This window comes from Orbicella franksi, chromosome 10 (genome assembly GCF_964199315.1).
Source record: "Orbicella franksi chromosome 10, jaOrbFran1.1, whole genome shotgun sequence".
Taxonomy (NCBI): Eukaryota; Metazoa; Cnidaria; class Anthozoa; order Scleractinia; family Merulinidae; genus Orbicella; species Orbicella franksi.
Window position 1 is genome coordinate 25,202,633 of NC_138154.1, and position 17,880 is coordinate 25,220,512.

The 17,880-nt window shown below is 36.2% G+C and overlaps 1 protein-coding gene and 1 long non-coding RNA gene across 8 annotated transcripts in view; both read right to left on the reverse strand.

The window, feature by feature from the left end:
- The window catches only part of LOC145499354 (uncharacterized), a 161,253-nt gene that overhangs the window by 11,371 nt on the left and 132,002 nt on the right, over nucleotides 1-17,880 (reverse strand). For 2 of the 7 annotated variants that reach the window (XM_081478867.1, XM_081478866.1), the window contains 8 exons: nucleotides 13,090-13,353; nucleotides 12,212-12,298; nucleotides 8,919-9,175; nucleotides 8,179-8,446; nucleotides 4,273-4,380; nucleotides 1,888-1,992; nucleotides 1,296-1,391; nucleotides 538-642 (listed from right to left, as the gene is read on the reverse strand). In XM_081478867.1, coding sequence (XP_081334993.1) covers nucleotides 538-642; nucleotides 1,296-1,391; nucleotides 1,888-1,992; nucleotides 4,273-4,380; nucleotides 8,179-8,446; nucleotides 8,919-9,175; nucleotides 12,212-12,298; nucleotides 13,090-13,353 — 1,290 coding nt within the window. The remainder of the gene's footprint in view (nucleotides 1-537; nucleotides 643-1,295; nucleotides 1,392-1,887; nucleotides 1,993-4,272; nucleotides 4,381-8,178; nucleotides 8,447-8,918; nucleotides 9,176-12,211; nucleotides 12,299-13,089; nucleotides 13,354-17,880) is intronic. The other 5 variants (XM_081478872.1, XM_081478868.1, XM_081478869.1 and 2 more) reach the window with 4 other exon arrangements.
- LOC145499374 (uncharacterized) overlaps nucleotides 13,364-17,880 on the reverse strand; it is a 12,340-nt gene continuing 7,823 nt past the window's right edge. Inside the window, exons 2-3 of the long non-coding RNA XR_014050923.1 lie at nucleotides 17,547-17,880; nucleotides 13,364-17,175 (exon numbers count right to left, since the gene is read on the reverse strand). The exon at nucleotides 17,547-17,880 is cut by the window's right edge and continues 1,559 nt beyond it. This is a non-coding gene — a long non-coding RNA (uncharacterized LOC145499374). The remainder of the gene's footprint in view (nucleotides 17,176-17,546) is intronic.

Below are 17,880 nucleotides of genomic sequence, written 5' to 3' on the forward strand. Positions count from 1 at the left end.
AAAGCGAGGAAATTCGTTAAGTGCATTCCACAGAAATTCTCCTAAATACAGCAACGATCAGAGAGGTAAACTCGACTGAAATTGAATCAAATTTTACAGCGAGATGATTACGCGCCATTATTATGTGGCTACCTCCGTGAGCGGGAAAGATGAATCAAATCCTGCGCTGTGATAGGTTACCCGAGCGGGCAAGATGGAGCTATCTTGCCCGCTCGGGACTACCCGCCGTGTCCCGCAAGAAATATTTCCTCGAAAGCCATATAATGAATCCTTTATTGACCAAGCTTGTTCGGTCAAGATGGCCTGATATTGACCTCGTTCTTTTTTTGCGAGTTTATGGACCTCGACTCCGTCTCGGTCCATAAACACGCAAAAAAAGAACTTGGCCAATATCCAGCCATCTTGACCTCACACTTGGTCAATAACCCTAACATCCCAACCAAGAAAGAACCAATTGATCAGATCGTTCGGGTTTACCTTAAGACTATCTTAGACTATGATAAAATGTTGTAATTGCATCAAATTACTATCACTTACTCTGAGAGTAATTTCTCTGACAATCAGGCCCTTCATTTGTCTGAGCAGCCACAGTAGAAGAACACAGACTATATTCCATTGATAATGGCAACCAGCTAGAGGAACCTTGACCAGAAAAAAAAAATTAACCCACTTATTTAATCTCTAGTATAACTTACGTGCAGTGCAAATCCGAGAAGTTGTTTTTTCACAGTTCTTACAGAAAAGTGAATTGAGAACACCTGAGATCATTACTTTCTGATACTATTTGGGTACTGCATTTTTGACAATGATATCTGCTACAACTGAATTCAGTGGAAGGATATGTTATTTACAGCTAAGAATATTATATACTCAGATTGAACATGCAAGAGTAAAAAAGGAGGAGTGACCTCTTGTTGAACAAATTACATTACGCAGAAATAACAAAGCATTATACAAAAAAAGGGGCACAGAAAAGAAAGAAATCTCTCACTTGTGAGGAGTATCATTAATTGAACAAAACTGTGTAAAAATGTGTAATGTTGCTCAACGAAGCTTCATCAGTAATCTGACCAGCGTAGGACTTAGACAACAATGAAAACCCGAAACATATCTGCTCACAATTAATCTCTTGCCTGTGAGATCTACATGCACATGTAGGAGCAATGTGATAGCATGTAATTACATGATAGCACTTCTAAAGTGCTGTGAGGCAAGTGGCTATTAAAACCCTGTTTGAAGTTATTATGATAATCATAAGATTTTGTTTTCATTGCACAAGAAAATTTTCTACTCACTCTGAAGATGATGACTTCTTAGATAAATGGGCTCTCCATGAGTCTGAGTGGCTGCATGAAAAGGCAACTGACTGTATCCCCCTGTCATTAACATGGCTAGTTACAACAAGAACAAAGAGATTCTATTTAGTTATTTCTTTTTGACATAGTGCTACTCAAATGCTTAATTTCAAGAACCAACATCACATTTGTACACAAGTGTTCCAAGCGGCAAACATTTTGGTTGCTATGGAAACTCTAAAAAAAGTAACTGTCATAAAAGTAACTGAATTTGCTGTATTAATTCTGAGTTGACCAATCAGAGTTAGGCTAGTGGCTTTTCCTCAATTTCAGCTTTGGACAGAATAAGCCATCGACTCCCAGTTGAAGTAAGACCCAATAACAATTAATTTCTTGAGTGGCTATAAAACGGCAACTGACCGTATTCCACCGCTGAATATGGCCTGCCATGATCGGTTATCTCACAATTCTGTTTTGTGTTTAAAAGAATGTAATGGGGACTTTGTGCAACATGATGGAGGGTTGTTGCAAAGGTTCTCAGTCGCTCATTTGTTAAGTAAAGTTGTAATGACATACAGTTACTCTTACTTACTTGGAGAGTACCATGTCTGATAGCTTGGTCCTTCATGAGTCTGACCAACCAGGGCCAAAGGAAACCTACTGTAATCCATTGATGAAGGCAGGTAGCCAGAGGAACCTAGACCAGAAAAAAAAATGTTTGAAGTCATTGATTAACCTTTTTAAGAACACAAGTACATTACCTTTTTGATAGCTGGTATAACTTATGTTTATGTGCAGCATATATCAACAATAGCCTCAATTTGGCACGAAAATATGCCTGGATATCTGTTCACTGACATTATCTGTTCCAAGAAGCGAACAGTTTTCCAAGAGCATAAATATTTGATGGATTATAATTATGTGCATATCAAACAAAGGACAATGTATGTTGGGGCAAAATTCTATTCCATACACAACTGCTCCAAGCAGTAACAATTTTGTTCACCATGGAAAATTAAAATAATACTAATAATAGTTTTGGCAGCTGAATTTGGTTGACTAATAAATTGTGAATTCCAGTCAAAGTCTGGGCTTTGTCTTCTTGTCAATTTCGGTTTTGGTTCAAACATGCAGTTACAGCCCAGTTTTCAAAATGCTACTGAAGCTAATCCAAGTTAAAAAGTCAATACTTTTTTGGAAAAGAGTTATCACAGCTAATTATTTTCACATTGTCTGTTGGATCAAAGGGTTTTGATTGTTTTTGATTGCAGACATTCTCCGCAGCTAGTAATTTTTATGTGAAACAATCGTGAATAAATCATCAGTTATTTTTCTGTGCCAGAAATGGTGTAAAAATATGGAATCATGGTATCCCCATAGAACTCCCTGAATTAAGGAAGGCACCCTTCAAACGAGAATTGAGTAAAATACTCTTGCAAATTCTCAAAATGACGAGATAAATGTTCATATGTCCTATATTGAAATCTCTAAGTATCTCTCACTTTTTAATTAGTGCTCTCTCTTTAATTAGCATTAGTAGAATTCTACTAGTATACTAATGCAAATGCTGCAATCTGAATGGCTGAGCTACTCAGACATATACTATCAGCCACTGGAGTGCAGTGGCTGGAGGTTGTCTACGAAATGGCGACGTTTTTTCCGTTTAAACAAAGTTTTAAAGGAATATTTTGATGCACATGGATAAATAAATTCCTGAAAAGACTAACAGAAAAACATTAATTTTATGTAATGTTTTCTTGACTTTAAAAATCTTGAAATTAGTGAAAAAAAATGATGGTGCGCCCAGATGATTTGGCCTTCAGCCTTGTGACGTTATGTGTAGTCACATGACTCTCAGACCATGTGCTTGCCGTGCTGAATTAAACATGGAGTTGTTGTTCTTATAAGACTGTTTGTTGTCTTTATTACCTCTTGTTTGCGCTCTCGAATAGCGTAACATTACAGGCCTCGTCAACTATCAACCTACAGAAATCTTGAGCTCATAATCTAATTACTAATTAGTATATTATAGTAGACTATTAGTATACTCCAAACATACGTCATTTGTTTATTAGCTGCCCACAAGCGTCTTCCTTTTGATACACGTTCCAAAGTTGGTATTCTACTATAAGTAATGTGAGTTTACTTCTCTCCGAGCCAGAGGTATTATTTGAAATTACTCGTCCCTGTACTCACCGTTTAACCTCAACCACCTCATAATACTAGGCAAATATTTTGTATATATAACGCACTAAGTAATACTATGTTCGTTTTCAGCAACTTCATCTCATTAGTGCAGGAAAAAATCGAGATAGAAAAATATATTGCTGCCACATTAAATGGTGAAAGGGAATTTCAACAGAAGTGGAAATTCAGTTAAAACAATTTATTCACTTTCGATTTCTATGGGGTGATAGTTGATTTGGTCTTGGGCCTCATCAACTATCAACTCATAGAAATCTTGAGCTCATAATCTAGTTATTAATACAGTTCTCGATTATTATCGTTAACTCACTTTACTGTCTTATGTCAACCATATTTCACCGCTTAATTTCTATATTAAGTGTTATGTATAATATTTTGGTGTATTTTTATTTATCTACTCAAATTTCTTTTTTTTTCTCTTTTATTCTCTCTTTTCAGTAAACTATACATTGTATGATACTGTTAAAGTATTTAGTAGCTCGCCCAGAATACATGTAGCTTTGGTAGCTGTGAGCTAGTAAAGCTTATACAATGTAATTGAATTATGAAAATAATAAAGACACTGTTACTGTTACCTCCAATAACAAAAAGACATTCACTGGCATCACCTACACATACTTCAAAGGATTTTGTGACATGGCAATCTTCTACCAGTACAGATCGCCAACCTCTTGGAGCTCTGTACACAATTTAATTAAACTATGATAGAGAGTTTGCAACAGAAAATTGAATCCATAATGTAAAAAAAGAAAAAAAACATTCTCCCACTCACTCTGAGGGTGACTTGTCTGGTAAGTCTGAGCTGGAGTCTGAGGGACTGGAGGAAAAGGCAACTGCTTGTGTTCCACTAATGAAGGTGGCCTGCCATGACCAGATGAGCCTTTGAATTTAACCAAAACGAATTATTAATACATGTACTTTTTGTCTAAAAAAACCCTTTAGAGCAGTGGATATATATAGCTTCAGCTGTAGCAACCTTTTAGGCATTTCAGGTGTAAAATTATGGTATGCATAATAAAAGGGTTCCCAGATCTCCACTGAAACAGTGGGTATTATATCAGGAGGTGGGTGTATGTACAGGAATTGCTGTAAGCAAAAAATTGAAAATCATAGAAAAAATAACATTAGCCAGGTCAAATTATTGGATGTTAAAGTGTGCACTAATGTTGAGGGACCAACAAACTGCAGTACAGCCATGCCTACCACAAGGTACAGTGTACTGCAAAAATAATGATAATGATAATGATAATGATAATGATAATGATAATGATAATGATAATGATAATGATAATGATAATGATAATAATAATAATAAAGGGGGGAGGGAAAAGTTAGTAATTAAAGTTAAGGAGGAAAGTAAAAAAAATGGTCATAAACTAAAAAAATGTGTCCAAATTGACTTAGACATTTTGAAAAATGTTATGTTTGAAGCCAAAAGAACCCAAGGGGCACCTTTCTAAGACCTAACAAGAAGCTATTTCTCAGAAAGAAATGGTGTTTCGTTTCCGGAGAGGTATTCAAAGTCTGAGAAAGGCCGGGGTCTTGTGCATGAGAAGTCCTGGGGTGAGGGGGATATGTGCTAATGCGCCGCTTTGCACTGCACTGATCTGCTCAGTTGTCAGAGCCTGGGGTTTTTTGGCCAAGTGAGGTTTAGTACTGAACCTATTGTAAAAGAGAAAGAGCCATTTAATTTAAGTTCTCTACACATTATTACAGTCAACATTCTTCAAAATGTAATTACTTGTGATACTTCACTTTGATTCTGCCCTAGGGGAGGCGGGGGTGCTCCCTGACATTGGCTATATAGGTATGTCCAGTGTCAGAGGGACATGTTTTTTTAAGACATTTTAGTCAGAAGTAGAGTATCGATTTTGGTCATTTTGGTCTCAAACTGGGTGTGGTTTTTGCACTCTAGTCTTGAATTAGGTATGTTTTTTAGAAGAAGCTACTTTTTTCATCATTATCGATAAGACCAGCAACTAAAGCTATTCACAATACCTTTAACATCATTCTGAACTAGAGAACTACGGCAGGTCTGAAACAGGATATTAATTTAAGGGTCAGGCCATAAATAGGTTAGAAAAATTGCAGACTTTGGTCTTAAATAGGGTACGTGCTTTGGGAAGCGGGCTGCAGAAATTCAAAGTATCGTGTGCGAGGCTAAATAAAGCTAAGAGGCAAAAGCATTTGACGCATAATTTTTCCATCTCTGTGCCGGGCAGTCCTTGATTCGAATGAATGCGGCACTCTATGCTTCGTTGTCAATGACGCAGTAAGTTTTTTTTCAAAAAGGACGCCTCGTGTGTGACGACAGTTGTGCAATTATTCTATCACTTTCGCTTGAATATTATGAAACTAAAATAAAAATGTTATTGGCGTTTTCATGGAAACCAGCTCTTGAAAAGCCGCGGTATGTCGAAATACAAATTTTCATATTTTTGAAAGCGCAAAAAATATATATATTTTTTTTAACAGCGCGCTCTGAGAAGTAAAGCTACTGGAATTGAGGCGGAAAATTTGAGAAATGCAACTATTAAAATCTGGAAAATGTCGACACCTACGATATGAAGAAAACCTCATAAAAAAGCCATTCTGCCTATTTTGCAATATACCAACGTTAATTAAATTACAATAATTATGATGAATCAGCTACCTTCCACAATATATCGTATCTGTAGTATCGTCCAAACGTATCAAGTGCGTGTTCTTTTCCCGTAAACAGCCACAGAAAAGGGGCAGGATTGTTATTCCTGACAAGTGTTATGATTGACCAAAATTATGTCGCCGAAGTTGTGATCTTAATCACATTTAAATCAAGCACGGAAACAGATATCTTCGTTTCTCTAGGATACATCGCTTCAGTAAGACTTAGGGAACAGTTAAGTCACTAATTATTTCTACCTGCATGACATTTTAATTTCCTTTTCTTCCCGTGTCACGAAATAAAATTTAGTTTCGAGAAGTTCATTTTGCTGAACATGTTTACCTTGTGAATTACAAGCATTTACCCTGATAACATTCATACTCACTATGTCAATAAATCACTCTGAAACACAAAACAGTAACATTTCTTTGTTGAACTAAACAAAACTAACTGCTTCCATCAGCTTAAAATATCGCATTGATGGACAAATCATGTGGTGTGGCGGTGTCTCTACTTCGAAAATATATTTCTTTTTCACTATCACTATCAAGTCCAGTTTGCAGGTTTTCTTGTGTAAGATAATACCGAGAAACGAGAGTTTCACTGAAATGTTGCAAATGACACATTTTGTTGCGATGCACCCAGTTGAAATTTTGCCGCCGTATTCACATTAATAATTACGAACTTTACTCTGATTGGATATTACAAATCACTATGTAAATAGTTCATCCCTGAACTGAAAACAATACCGTTTCGTTTCTGAGGAAATGAAACAAAAACTATAACAAGAGATACAAAAACATAAGTTAAAAATGGTTTTCTGTGATAAAAGTGTTCAGTTAAAATTACATACAATGTTAGAAAAAACCGAATACCCTCTAATTTACTGTGTACCAACATAAACATCGCAAGATACACAAATCTGCAGAAAATCCTTTTGAGATCTTGAAATAAGGTGCAGTATAGTATCAGTTAAAATGAATACATTTCCACTTCATTGTTATTTTCAAAAGCCCATTTTATGTAAGCTGTAATAACCTGGGAGTTCTCCACTTATAAGTTTGCGTTTTGATTGACTGACAAGCGCATTCTTCTTTCAGCTCAGCAATCTCCGTTGGTACATGTAGACAAAAAATCTAAAATCTAAATGGTTTGTTTTACTTTCCTCATATACTCTATACATGTATATAGTTAAAAAAAAGATTCCATGTTGCCATGCATCTGTTCAGTAATAGATCACAGATGACGTCAAAATGTGGTAAGGACAAAAAAGGGGCACACGAGGCGATAGCCGAGTGTATCACTGATGTTCTTACCACATTTTGACGTCTTCTGTGATCTAATACTGAACAGATGCACAGCAACATGGAATCTTTTTTTTCAATATATACATGTATATACAGATGTAGGCCAACATGGAATCTATTTGTTTTATATAATAATGAAACAAACTACTACAGATAAAGCTTTTTTAATTTCAAAATCTTTCAGCACATCTCGAAAGCTAGCCTTTGCCCACTTTGGCGAACACAAAAAAAAAACTGACTTGTTTTGACACGAAAAGCATTGTTGCATAATTGTTTTTGTTGATGTGAGCTTCGTTTTCGAGAAATAACGTATGCAAAAAAACTCATGAAAAACTCTATGAAAAACAAGGGGCAGTTTACATGCCCAAAAGAAATATAAGAAATGATGTACATGATAAACAGGTAATGTACACAGTGTGATGTTGTAAGCTTTGCCTTGTATGGCTTGAAATAATATACATTAATTACCGACAAACTGTCTTATAAAACAGTGTAATGTAGTCAGCTTTACCTTGTATGAGTTGAAATGATATACATTACCAACAAACTGTCTTATAACACAGTGTGATGTAGTAAGCTTTACCTTGTATGAGTTGAAACGATACACATCACCAACAAACTGTCTTATAACACAGTGTGCTGTAGTAAGCTTTACCTTGTATGAGTTGAAATGATATACATTGCCAACAAACTGTCTTATAACTCAGTGTGTTGCATGAAGCCTCACCTTGTTTGGGTTGCAGGCTAACGTAGTGAACTTCATGAACATGGCCCAGCACAAGTAGGTTGGTGCTGATCACGTGACCATCAGGCCTGATAGTAAGGTCACAGTGATTTGACTGACTGCTAATCGCGCGAATGTACGTTTTATAGCAATTTGCAGTCGCATAGAGAATCACGTGATCACCCCATGTGCCATCTTGCTCCATGTTTGCAAGATAATCAGCCCATGATCGATATCCATCAATGAAGTTAAACAGATCTGTTCCATCTGGCTGTAAGAAGGGTGAATAAAAAGACTAACTTTTAACGAGGTCAGTTCACATAGAATTTTACAAGTGTGATGGCAGGAATGTCCCTCTCTTAAGTTACATGTATAATGGAGAAATGAGTGTTGAAATCACTTTTTACACAGCAATTTAAACATTGAACTAATTTCTGTATATTGTGATGCCCAATGTTCTGCCGTCTTATCCGACTGCAAGTCCAATTCAAACGCTGACACAAATGCTGGAGTCTGATCACGTGGAACACATTTTCCCAATTAAGCCACATGTCGAGCATATTTATTGTATACATGTAGGTATTGTATTTTGGTATATTTATATTCTGGGAGATATTAGCTTATTTTAGCTACTTAAAAATTTCAGAGGAAATAAAGTATATGTATGTATGTATGGGTGTATGTATGTAAGTTAGGATTTTCTTAACCATAACAACAAAATGATGTACATGTACTAAACTTACCAATCTTGGGTTATCCAAGAGGTACTGCACTATGGATTGTCTTAATTCTCCATGCGAGATCGTGATTCCTTTCACAAGGTTCAGTTGTTCACACAGTGCATAAAACATGCAGTTCCCTGACCCTTCATTGTCAGAAATCACAAAGCCTTTGCTTGATGCAATCTTCTCCAACTCTGCTGATAGTTCAGTATTACTGTTGGTCTTTCTTACATCGTATTGTATTTCCTGAAGATTCCTGAACATTTGCCCAAGCAGATCTAGAAAGAAAAATATATAAATTAAGGTTATTGCACAGGGGTTTCTCACTAGAACCTTTTGCGGGGAGAGACAGGGCCATCTGTTACTTCAAATCCTATTTGAGACCAAACTACATGTAGGTCATTGCTAGCTGTGAGCTAGTAAGGCTTGTAATCGAATTTCATGTATGAAAATAATAAAGGCACTGTTACTGTTACATTTTGTACCTCCAATAACAAACAGACATTCACTGGCATCACCTAAACCTACTTCATAGGATTTGGTGTCACGGCAATCTTCCATCAGTACAGATCGCCAACCTCTTGGAGCTCCGAACTCAATTTAATTAAACTATGATAGAGAGTTTGCAACAGAAAAATGAATCCATTGTAGAAAAAAACATTCTCCCACTCACTCTGACGGTGATAAGTTTGAGCTGGAGTCTGAGGGTTAAAAATGGTCTTATGTGATAAAAGTGCTAAGTAAAAATTACATACAATGTTAGAAAAAACTGAATACCCTCTATTTTACTGTGTACCAACATAAACATCACAAGCTACACAAATCTGCGTATTTTGTACTAAGAAATTGTGGAAAATTCTTCGACAATTGAGATCTTCAAAAAAGGTGCAGTATAGTATCAGTTAAATGAATACATTTCTACTTCACTCTTATTTTGAAAAGTCCATTTTATGTAAGGTTAGCTAATAACCTGGGAGCTCTTGACTTATTACTTTGCGTTTAGGTTGACTGACAAGCGCATTCTTCTTTCAGCTTGGCAATCTCTGTCCGTAGCTACAGAGTCAAATCTAAATCGTTTGTTTTACTTTCCTCATATACTCTACACATGTATATATTTAACATATAGATTCCATATTGCCGTGCGCTTGTTCAGTAATAGATCACAGATGCCGTCAAAATGTGGTAAGAACAAAAAAGTGGCACACGAGGCGATAGCTGAGTGTGTCACTGATGTTCTTACCACATTTTGATGTCTTCTCTGATCTATTTCTGAACAGACGCATGGCAACATGGAATCTATTTGTTTTATGTAGTAACGAAACAAACTACTAAAGATAAAGCTTTATTTCAAAATCTTTCAACATAACTTGAAAGGTGGCCTTTGCCCACTTTGGCGAACACGAAAAAAGCCATTTGACGTAATCTATTGTCTAGACAAAATGAAGCAATCTCATTGGTTGCTATGCGTAGCAAAGAACTGTGATTGGTCCAGGAAAATCACGCCACTGTCAAACTTGACGCAAGCGTCGCTTCTTGTGGAATGAAAACTGACAACGAAAGCAGAATCGAACCGCGAAATCTACAAATCTTAAAGAAAATGCTGGATAAGTCAAGTCAGTGTTTGTCATCAGAGCAGCCTTGTAAGCCAAAAAGCTTGGACGTTGCCTTGAATATCACGGGAGTAGAAAACAGTTGCTTGGAAAACTTGCAGTTGCAGTCAACCTAGAGGCCATTCGATTTGAGTTTTGAATGAAAGGAGCGTTAGTGACAGAGGAAATTTGTGTCCTCTGTGGTTGGTGATTCTTAAATAAGTTTGAAATAGTGTCGGAGACACCTTTTAGCTGCGATACAGTTGGCAGTGAGCTGTAGTGAGGTATACTTTGCTTGCTGCTGTGCCCTGAAACGGACTGGAGCTTTTGCATCGGAAAGCAAGGTTATGTGACTGTTTTTTTTTAACTGATTTTAAGAAGTAATGTTTTGACGTTTTGACGTTTCATTCCTGACATCAATCAGTGTGTCAACAGGTATTTTGAGACTTAGAAAAGTTAAATTTTTTAAATAAATTAACCTCATAAACATTTTGGTAATTGAGTTTGTTAAATTTGAGATAAAGCAATGGTTCTCAGGTTACCAAGACCAATTTTGTACTTGGCTTACTCTCACTAGACTGCCGACTGAGACTGCTTGAGTATTTTTTCCGAGTCATTTGCTAAAAAAGAAATGGCTTTATCTTTCTTCTTCCTGCTTCTCGTACCTGTTCAATGCCTTGCCAAGACTTTTTTGTACCTCATCTTTTGAACAGTCACGTAAAATATTATCTAAATTTTCAAAACTTTCCGCCATTCTAAACACAGAGGGAAAAACTTTGTAATAATAGTGTCAATCGTACGTCAATTGTCCTCTAATAGATCCTAGGCGAGCATCAATCAAACTGTGAGAATAACTTGGGTTATTACATATAACTATATTTATCGTTTAGAAAGGACTCTATTTCAAGTACAAAAATGTGATGTGTTTAATTTGCCATTTCATTTTCTCATCAACACCCTATGGTTTCCACTATTCTGGTCTGGGACTCAGGGGATCGTTTTAGTTTGGAATAGTCAGATGGCTCCCAGCTTATTCCAAATTCGTGTCTTATGCAGTACCACTATACAGGCCATGAAAATCTACAGTAGCGGCGAACCTGAGATCAAAGAACTCATTGATGGTTCCCTCTTTAGCTTCGCACAGATCAGCCCACTTCCTTGGTCTTTTTTCGCTTCCGGTTGAGAGTCATTGAGATAGAGAAATTGAATGAAGAGGATTGCTCTCTCCTAAGCATGCTGTACTGCTACTCCCTCTAATAACACATCTTCTTTGCATTCTGCAACGATTTTGATTCACACTATCGCATGTTCGCATGTTCACATGTTCGCATGTATTCTTCTCAGAAGCGAAACAATGTTAGTCCTTTGATGATGTCACAGGCCAACTCGCCCCATTCTTCATGATTCCTTGGTCATGGCCGTAAAAAAGGACCAATTTTGCGGCCTTTGAAAATTCATCGAGAATTAACAAAAATGCTACAACACTGAGTAAACCGATAGTTTTTTTTGCAGTGGTGATCAGAAAAACAAGGCGATTTATATAAGGAAAAAAAATTAGGGGGTTACTTAGACTTAAGGTTGCCTTTTTAGAAAATGAACATGTATAATACAAGACAGTTTTTAGTATTATAGTGTATTACAGCTAATATGCTGTATGTTAGTAGTTTATTGAGTATAGATACCATACAAATAAAGCTTGTTGTTATTGTTGTACCAGTAACAAACCTGCTTGGTTTGCAGTTGTGAGTCTGGGTTGTTTGGGATCCTGGGGCCTGGAGTGGAAACTGGGTGGTAATGTCCTTTTCTGTTCTCCTGAGTTATAAGAAATAGTAAACCATGATGATTACATCTCTTACTATTTACGGTGCATTAATGAACTAATGAAAGGTGACTTGTAATGATCTTCCCTTTCTGAATATACAAGCAGCAATTAATTACACTTATATTTACAGTACCACCCAAAAGTTAAGTGAATTACCACCATCCTCACAAGGGTGATCTCCTTTGGACGTGTCGTTTCAAATGAAACTACTCTAGTTACAAGATGTAATTTCTTCTTTCAAGTGCACTGTAAGTGCAAATGCTTTGTTTCAACTAAAACAGCAGTGTGTGTGATTTGAAGGCTTGCTTGTTTTTGAAGTTTGCAGAGTAAATACATGTAGCACAACAGGCGTACAAGTTTCTTTAATGAACATACTTTAAAATGTTTCACTCACAGATGTGTCTTTTGCCCTTTTATTTGGCAATGATTTGACAAACAGAGACATTTGAAACATACATTTATATATACCCATTTCTCGCAAAGATAAATTCCATACTACACAGATCAGTGACACTCCAGAGAAACAAGAAGTATCTTGTTCCTAACAAGGCGTATCTTGTTTCTCAAAAGATGTTAAGTGGTAACTTGCTCTTAAGCTGTAATGTAAATGTGAAAATGATAATTTGGAGTGATATTGACTGCCAACAGAAGTTGACAACAGTTTCTTTGTTGAAATTTTAAATATCATTACATAACAAACCCGCATTTACATATGAAAACAATGTAACATGTGGAATCAACAACTACTCTTTTCAAATATATCCTCCGGTTGTTTTCTCACCACAAAATTCTTTGGCCAAGTTATTGAGACCTACGCGGTCATGACACAATGCATGGTAGAGGTCATGATAAGGTGTAGCCGAAGTTGTTGTGTTAATCCAGTGAAGTAACATCTGATGTGGTTTATCTCTTGCATTAGCTGCTATAGTACCCAGTACATCCTGACAAATACCAAGATGAAGTCCTAGCTTCTCCCACTTTTCACCAATCTTTCCTGCCATTTCATCTAGTTCACGGTCACTAGGTTTGCCATCTTTGATTACAACTATGTGTAAAAGACAAGAAGCTTGCAGTTTAATTATTACAATCATTTTTGTTTCTATATTCACTTTTTTTTTACTGCAAATACTATCACAGTTATAGTATATTTACATTCAGGACAGGTAGCTCAAATTAAGCTAACTGCTGTTGGTAATCATTTGTCTTTAATGAGACTGGAGGCTAAATGAACCGCTAGGTTTTCCAAGTCACATGCCTCCAGCCCTGTTATGTCTAATTGTAGGACAGGAGAGATGAAGGGAGAATTTAAAACAAACTTGTGATAAAAAAAATCATCTATCCTTTCAGTGGAACATGAAATTTATTCATAACATGTATCTAATGCTGCTTAGTACCAATGTGTCAAACAAGCTTCAAGGTTCATATTTTTGCAAACAAAAACTAAATTTCCCACTCATTTGATCTTTTTTCTAAAACTGTTCATTCACAATTTTCTTTTTCCACACTTAGTGTAAGAAGTGAAATCATGCTTTCAGTACAGGAATTTAGCCTTGCCTCTTACACAGATTTCCCTTAAAAACTACAACGACTACGTACAGAGGTCAAGGCCACAAGAAATCTACAAATTGAAATTAACTCCTTTTCCATTAAATGCAGTTCCATTCATTGTATTGGTGGCCAAGGTAATGCCTAGTGTTTCAATGAAGAACAGTGTTTTGCGTGACATTTTGCGTGACGTTTTGTTATTGATGTTAATAGCTTAATATTACACTTTCTATAAAACATGAATACATTGATTGACATTGCAATTTGAGCAGCTTGATGTAGGAATCGTTTTCAGTAGTTTTACACGTGTCGGAATGGATAGCTTCCAGTTTTAAAGGTTTTTTTGCAGTCTAACTGGACTCTGGAATCCCGTCACAAGGTGAGTCAGTTTAAGTTGGTTTTTTTTCGTTTTCTAAGGCTTTGTTTCTTTAAGTTGTTTCCTTTGATTTCTGATAGTGTAATTTCGGTAATTGACCGCATGTGATTAACAATTGTGTAATACCGCGTGGTTTACTCAGTGAAATCTGTTCGCGTTTCTTGGTTTATACGATGTATTAAGGCCCTTTCTTTTCGGTTAGTTGCTATTGTTTAAGTGTATCATTTGTTGTGTTTATTTCAGATCGAATAAAATTCTTATTTATACGATTCACGGGAAATCAGAGTCAAGGGTATTTTTGGCAGTTTTCGTCCAACGGACCACCTAGCACAACTATTTATCAAGATTTCCTGGTTATAAATAGAAGCAATCAAGATTTACAGGAGACTGGTTTAAAATGCAATCTGTGGTTCTACTAAAATTAATTTGGGGGAGTTTGTTTTTTACGATTATAATTTGTGGGAACTAATTTTTGCAGTTGTCAAAGACTTGTCTGGTTTTTCTTGCTGGGTGCTAATTTTTGCAACCTTATATCACACTATATCACGACTACATCGTGCTCTATTGTGGAATTTTCGATGCTATTCTCAATGGAGTACCTTATTAAGACGATCCTTTCCTGAACCTTCTTTTATTTATTTCTGAACGTTTTGATTCTCATTTCATTGTTTTGTTTCTGAACAAAAGAGATGTTTTAAATAAATGGCAGCAACAAGATTCTACTTGTGATGTTTGTATGTACAATTTTGCCAGTAGAGTAAATTTTTGTGAATTGCAAAAATTAGAACCTGCAAAAATTTAGCACCATACAGTAGTACCTAATATACATGTACACGTACCTTGGGTCTTGGATTGGGTTTCCTGGTGTCTTACCCCTCTGAAATTTCTATATTTCCAGTCGGTGTTTCACGGACCCCCCTATCCCCAGAATTGCCAAAGGATGCTTTTAATTAATTAGTTGGTTCCCCACCATCAATAGCTAGTCATACATGTAGTGCCCAGTAGTTATTTTGAACTGAATTTCATTAATGTACATGGTACAATGTACATGTAGTACTGTATGTACTCATTTTAGTCTAAAAACAAAAACCTTCCAACAACAGTATGGATGTAAAATGGACTGCCTTCAATTTACAATTATTGCTCACATTAACACTTATAAACTTAAGGTGATTTCATTGTCAGATTGCACTGCACATCCTTGCTGTGCATTATTCACTGAGTCATTAGTATACATAGGCAGAAGCGTGTACAAACACAACATTATGAGATTTCTTTCATATTAAGCTCAATATGGAAATATAAGGTTGTTTCCTGCTAAACAAGCACAGCTTGACTATTCCATCCTTAATACATGTATATACAAAGCAACTATTAGTAAATGAATCTAAATGAAGTTCTTATGAGCTCAAAGGGCTTCCAAAATAATGTGGTCAAATGTGACATAAAGATTTGCACAGCTTTTTCTTCTGCCATATTTATTACAAATCAAGGAATTTAGAAGGTTCCTTAATTTTAGAGCTTCAAATTTAAGCCAATTTCGATCCAGTAGAAAATTGATTGAACAAAATAAATGATTTAGTTTTCAACAGCAAGAGGCTATTTTCTACAAGTTTTTTTTATACATGTTCACATCTTAGTGTTGTATGTACACTGTCAGCTAGCGCTGTTCAACGTTTATTCTTTTAGTAATAGGGTAGGAAAGGTGGTGAGCTGACACCAGCCTGTAGGCCTAGAAGTTTAACTGTAATTTTAGGATAAAAACAGCTCCTGATGCCATTCTACATGTACTTTGTCATCCTTTCAGGGCAGAATCGAGTTAAACATTAAACTAACCAAAGGCCACCATCAAGCAGATTGTTACAGAAATGTTTCAACTGGCACGCACTAAAACATGAAACACCAAAACAAAGCCGCTGGTACAAATCCACAGAAACAACCGAAAAGACTGGAACAGCGGGAACCACTGGAAATATAAAAGTTAAAGGGATTCACAGTCTGAGCAATAGAACCTCGTCCTCAGGTTCTTCTTGCTTCCATAATTTTTACTTACATGTATCTCCTCTCCCAGATGATAAACCAAAAATCATGTGAGTTGTTTTGAATACCACTGCTTCTCATGTTTGAGACAAAGCATTAAAAGCATGGTTTGACTGCTTTGCGCTCTGCATCAATTAACCTGTTTATTGATGGAGAACATCTACTAGTAGACTCTTACTAAAAAGAATCAAACATTTCTGATACAAATTGGCTGAGATTTCATCAAAATTTGGTTGTGTTAATGATTATTTTATAAACTTAAATATCCCTGGAATGAAAAGAGATACATGTATTTAAAAAAAAGTAAACATTTTTATTCTTGTACAGACTCTTTGTTTATGTTTTAAAATAGCTTAGATAGCAAAGACCCGATTTTCATCATAGTGAAACACTTAAAGATGAATTATTGATGGCAATAGACAAATTAAAAACTCATTCAATCTGAAGCTAAGTATATGTGGCAGAACACATTCTGCTTTAATTTTAGCCAAAGTTTTAAGGCATTGCTCTGCTCATCATTTAGCCCAGTGAGATGAGAATTAAAGAACAGAGATAAGTCCAAGAATAACATTTAGGTTTCTATATTTGTAAACAAGTAATTAAACTTTGCCTGCCTAGCCCAGGTTGTTCAAAAGATGGAAAACACTATATCCACTGTGTGAGTTACAAGGACAGAATATAACAGGCCAAAAATCCAAGTAATCACATGCGTAGAGCAGTGCGTAGTGTTAAAACGAACTCGACAAGAACTTCTGACTACGATGTAAACAGAGTTTAATTGACAGAGATCAATGTTCCATACAGACTCAAATGAAATGAATCACGTGCCAAGACGAAGGTAGAATTAAACCACGTGCTGTAAGCTTAGCCGTAAGTCGTATGATGTAAACCGTATGCCGGTTCGAACTGAAATACAATAACGAAAATAGGAGCTAACGTAACTAACATACCGAAGTATAAAGATAAAATAACACAAATGAAGAAACTATTGCTAGCATTCTCAATAACGTCCGTAACATGGAAGTGTAACATAATCGGCACTTATACTGATCGTACGGAAGGCTGGAAAATGATTAATAGGCTACTCGGTGTGTAACTTGGACGGTACTTTTATGGCAAAATAACCCTATATTGGAGATATGGACCTAATCAAGCGCGATTCCGAGCATACAGAACTAACTAACCGATTAAGTAACGATAAAAGGAAACTCAACCGAAACAAATAACAATAGAAAACCTAAGAACTAACCCTAAAGAACAAGGAATAGATTACTCACTTTGGTTTGCACATGCACTGAACTTGACTTGATAGAATAGACGAGTAACAGTGTATAGAGAAACTATGGCCCAATGCCGAGTAGAAGTTGACGCAGTGAAATCTGCACTTGAACTGACCTAACCGAGGAAAACCTCGTGGATATATCTAACCGGAGAACACGTACGCAAAACCTAGCGGCTATGACTATTTCCCTAACGGACATAGCAGCTGAAGGCTGGTCAACCACAGTAGATTAAGTAAGTAAGTAAGGCCTTGTTTGAAAGTGACAATTACTTGATAACATCTACGGTAAAGTAAGTTCCTGCGACCAAAAAAAGAATTAACATCACGTT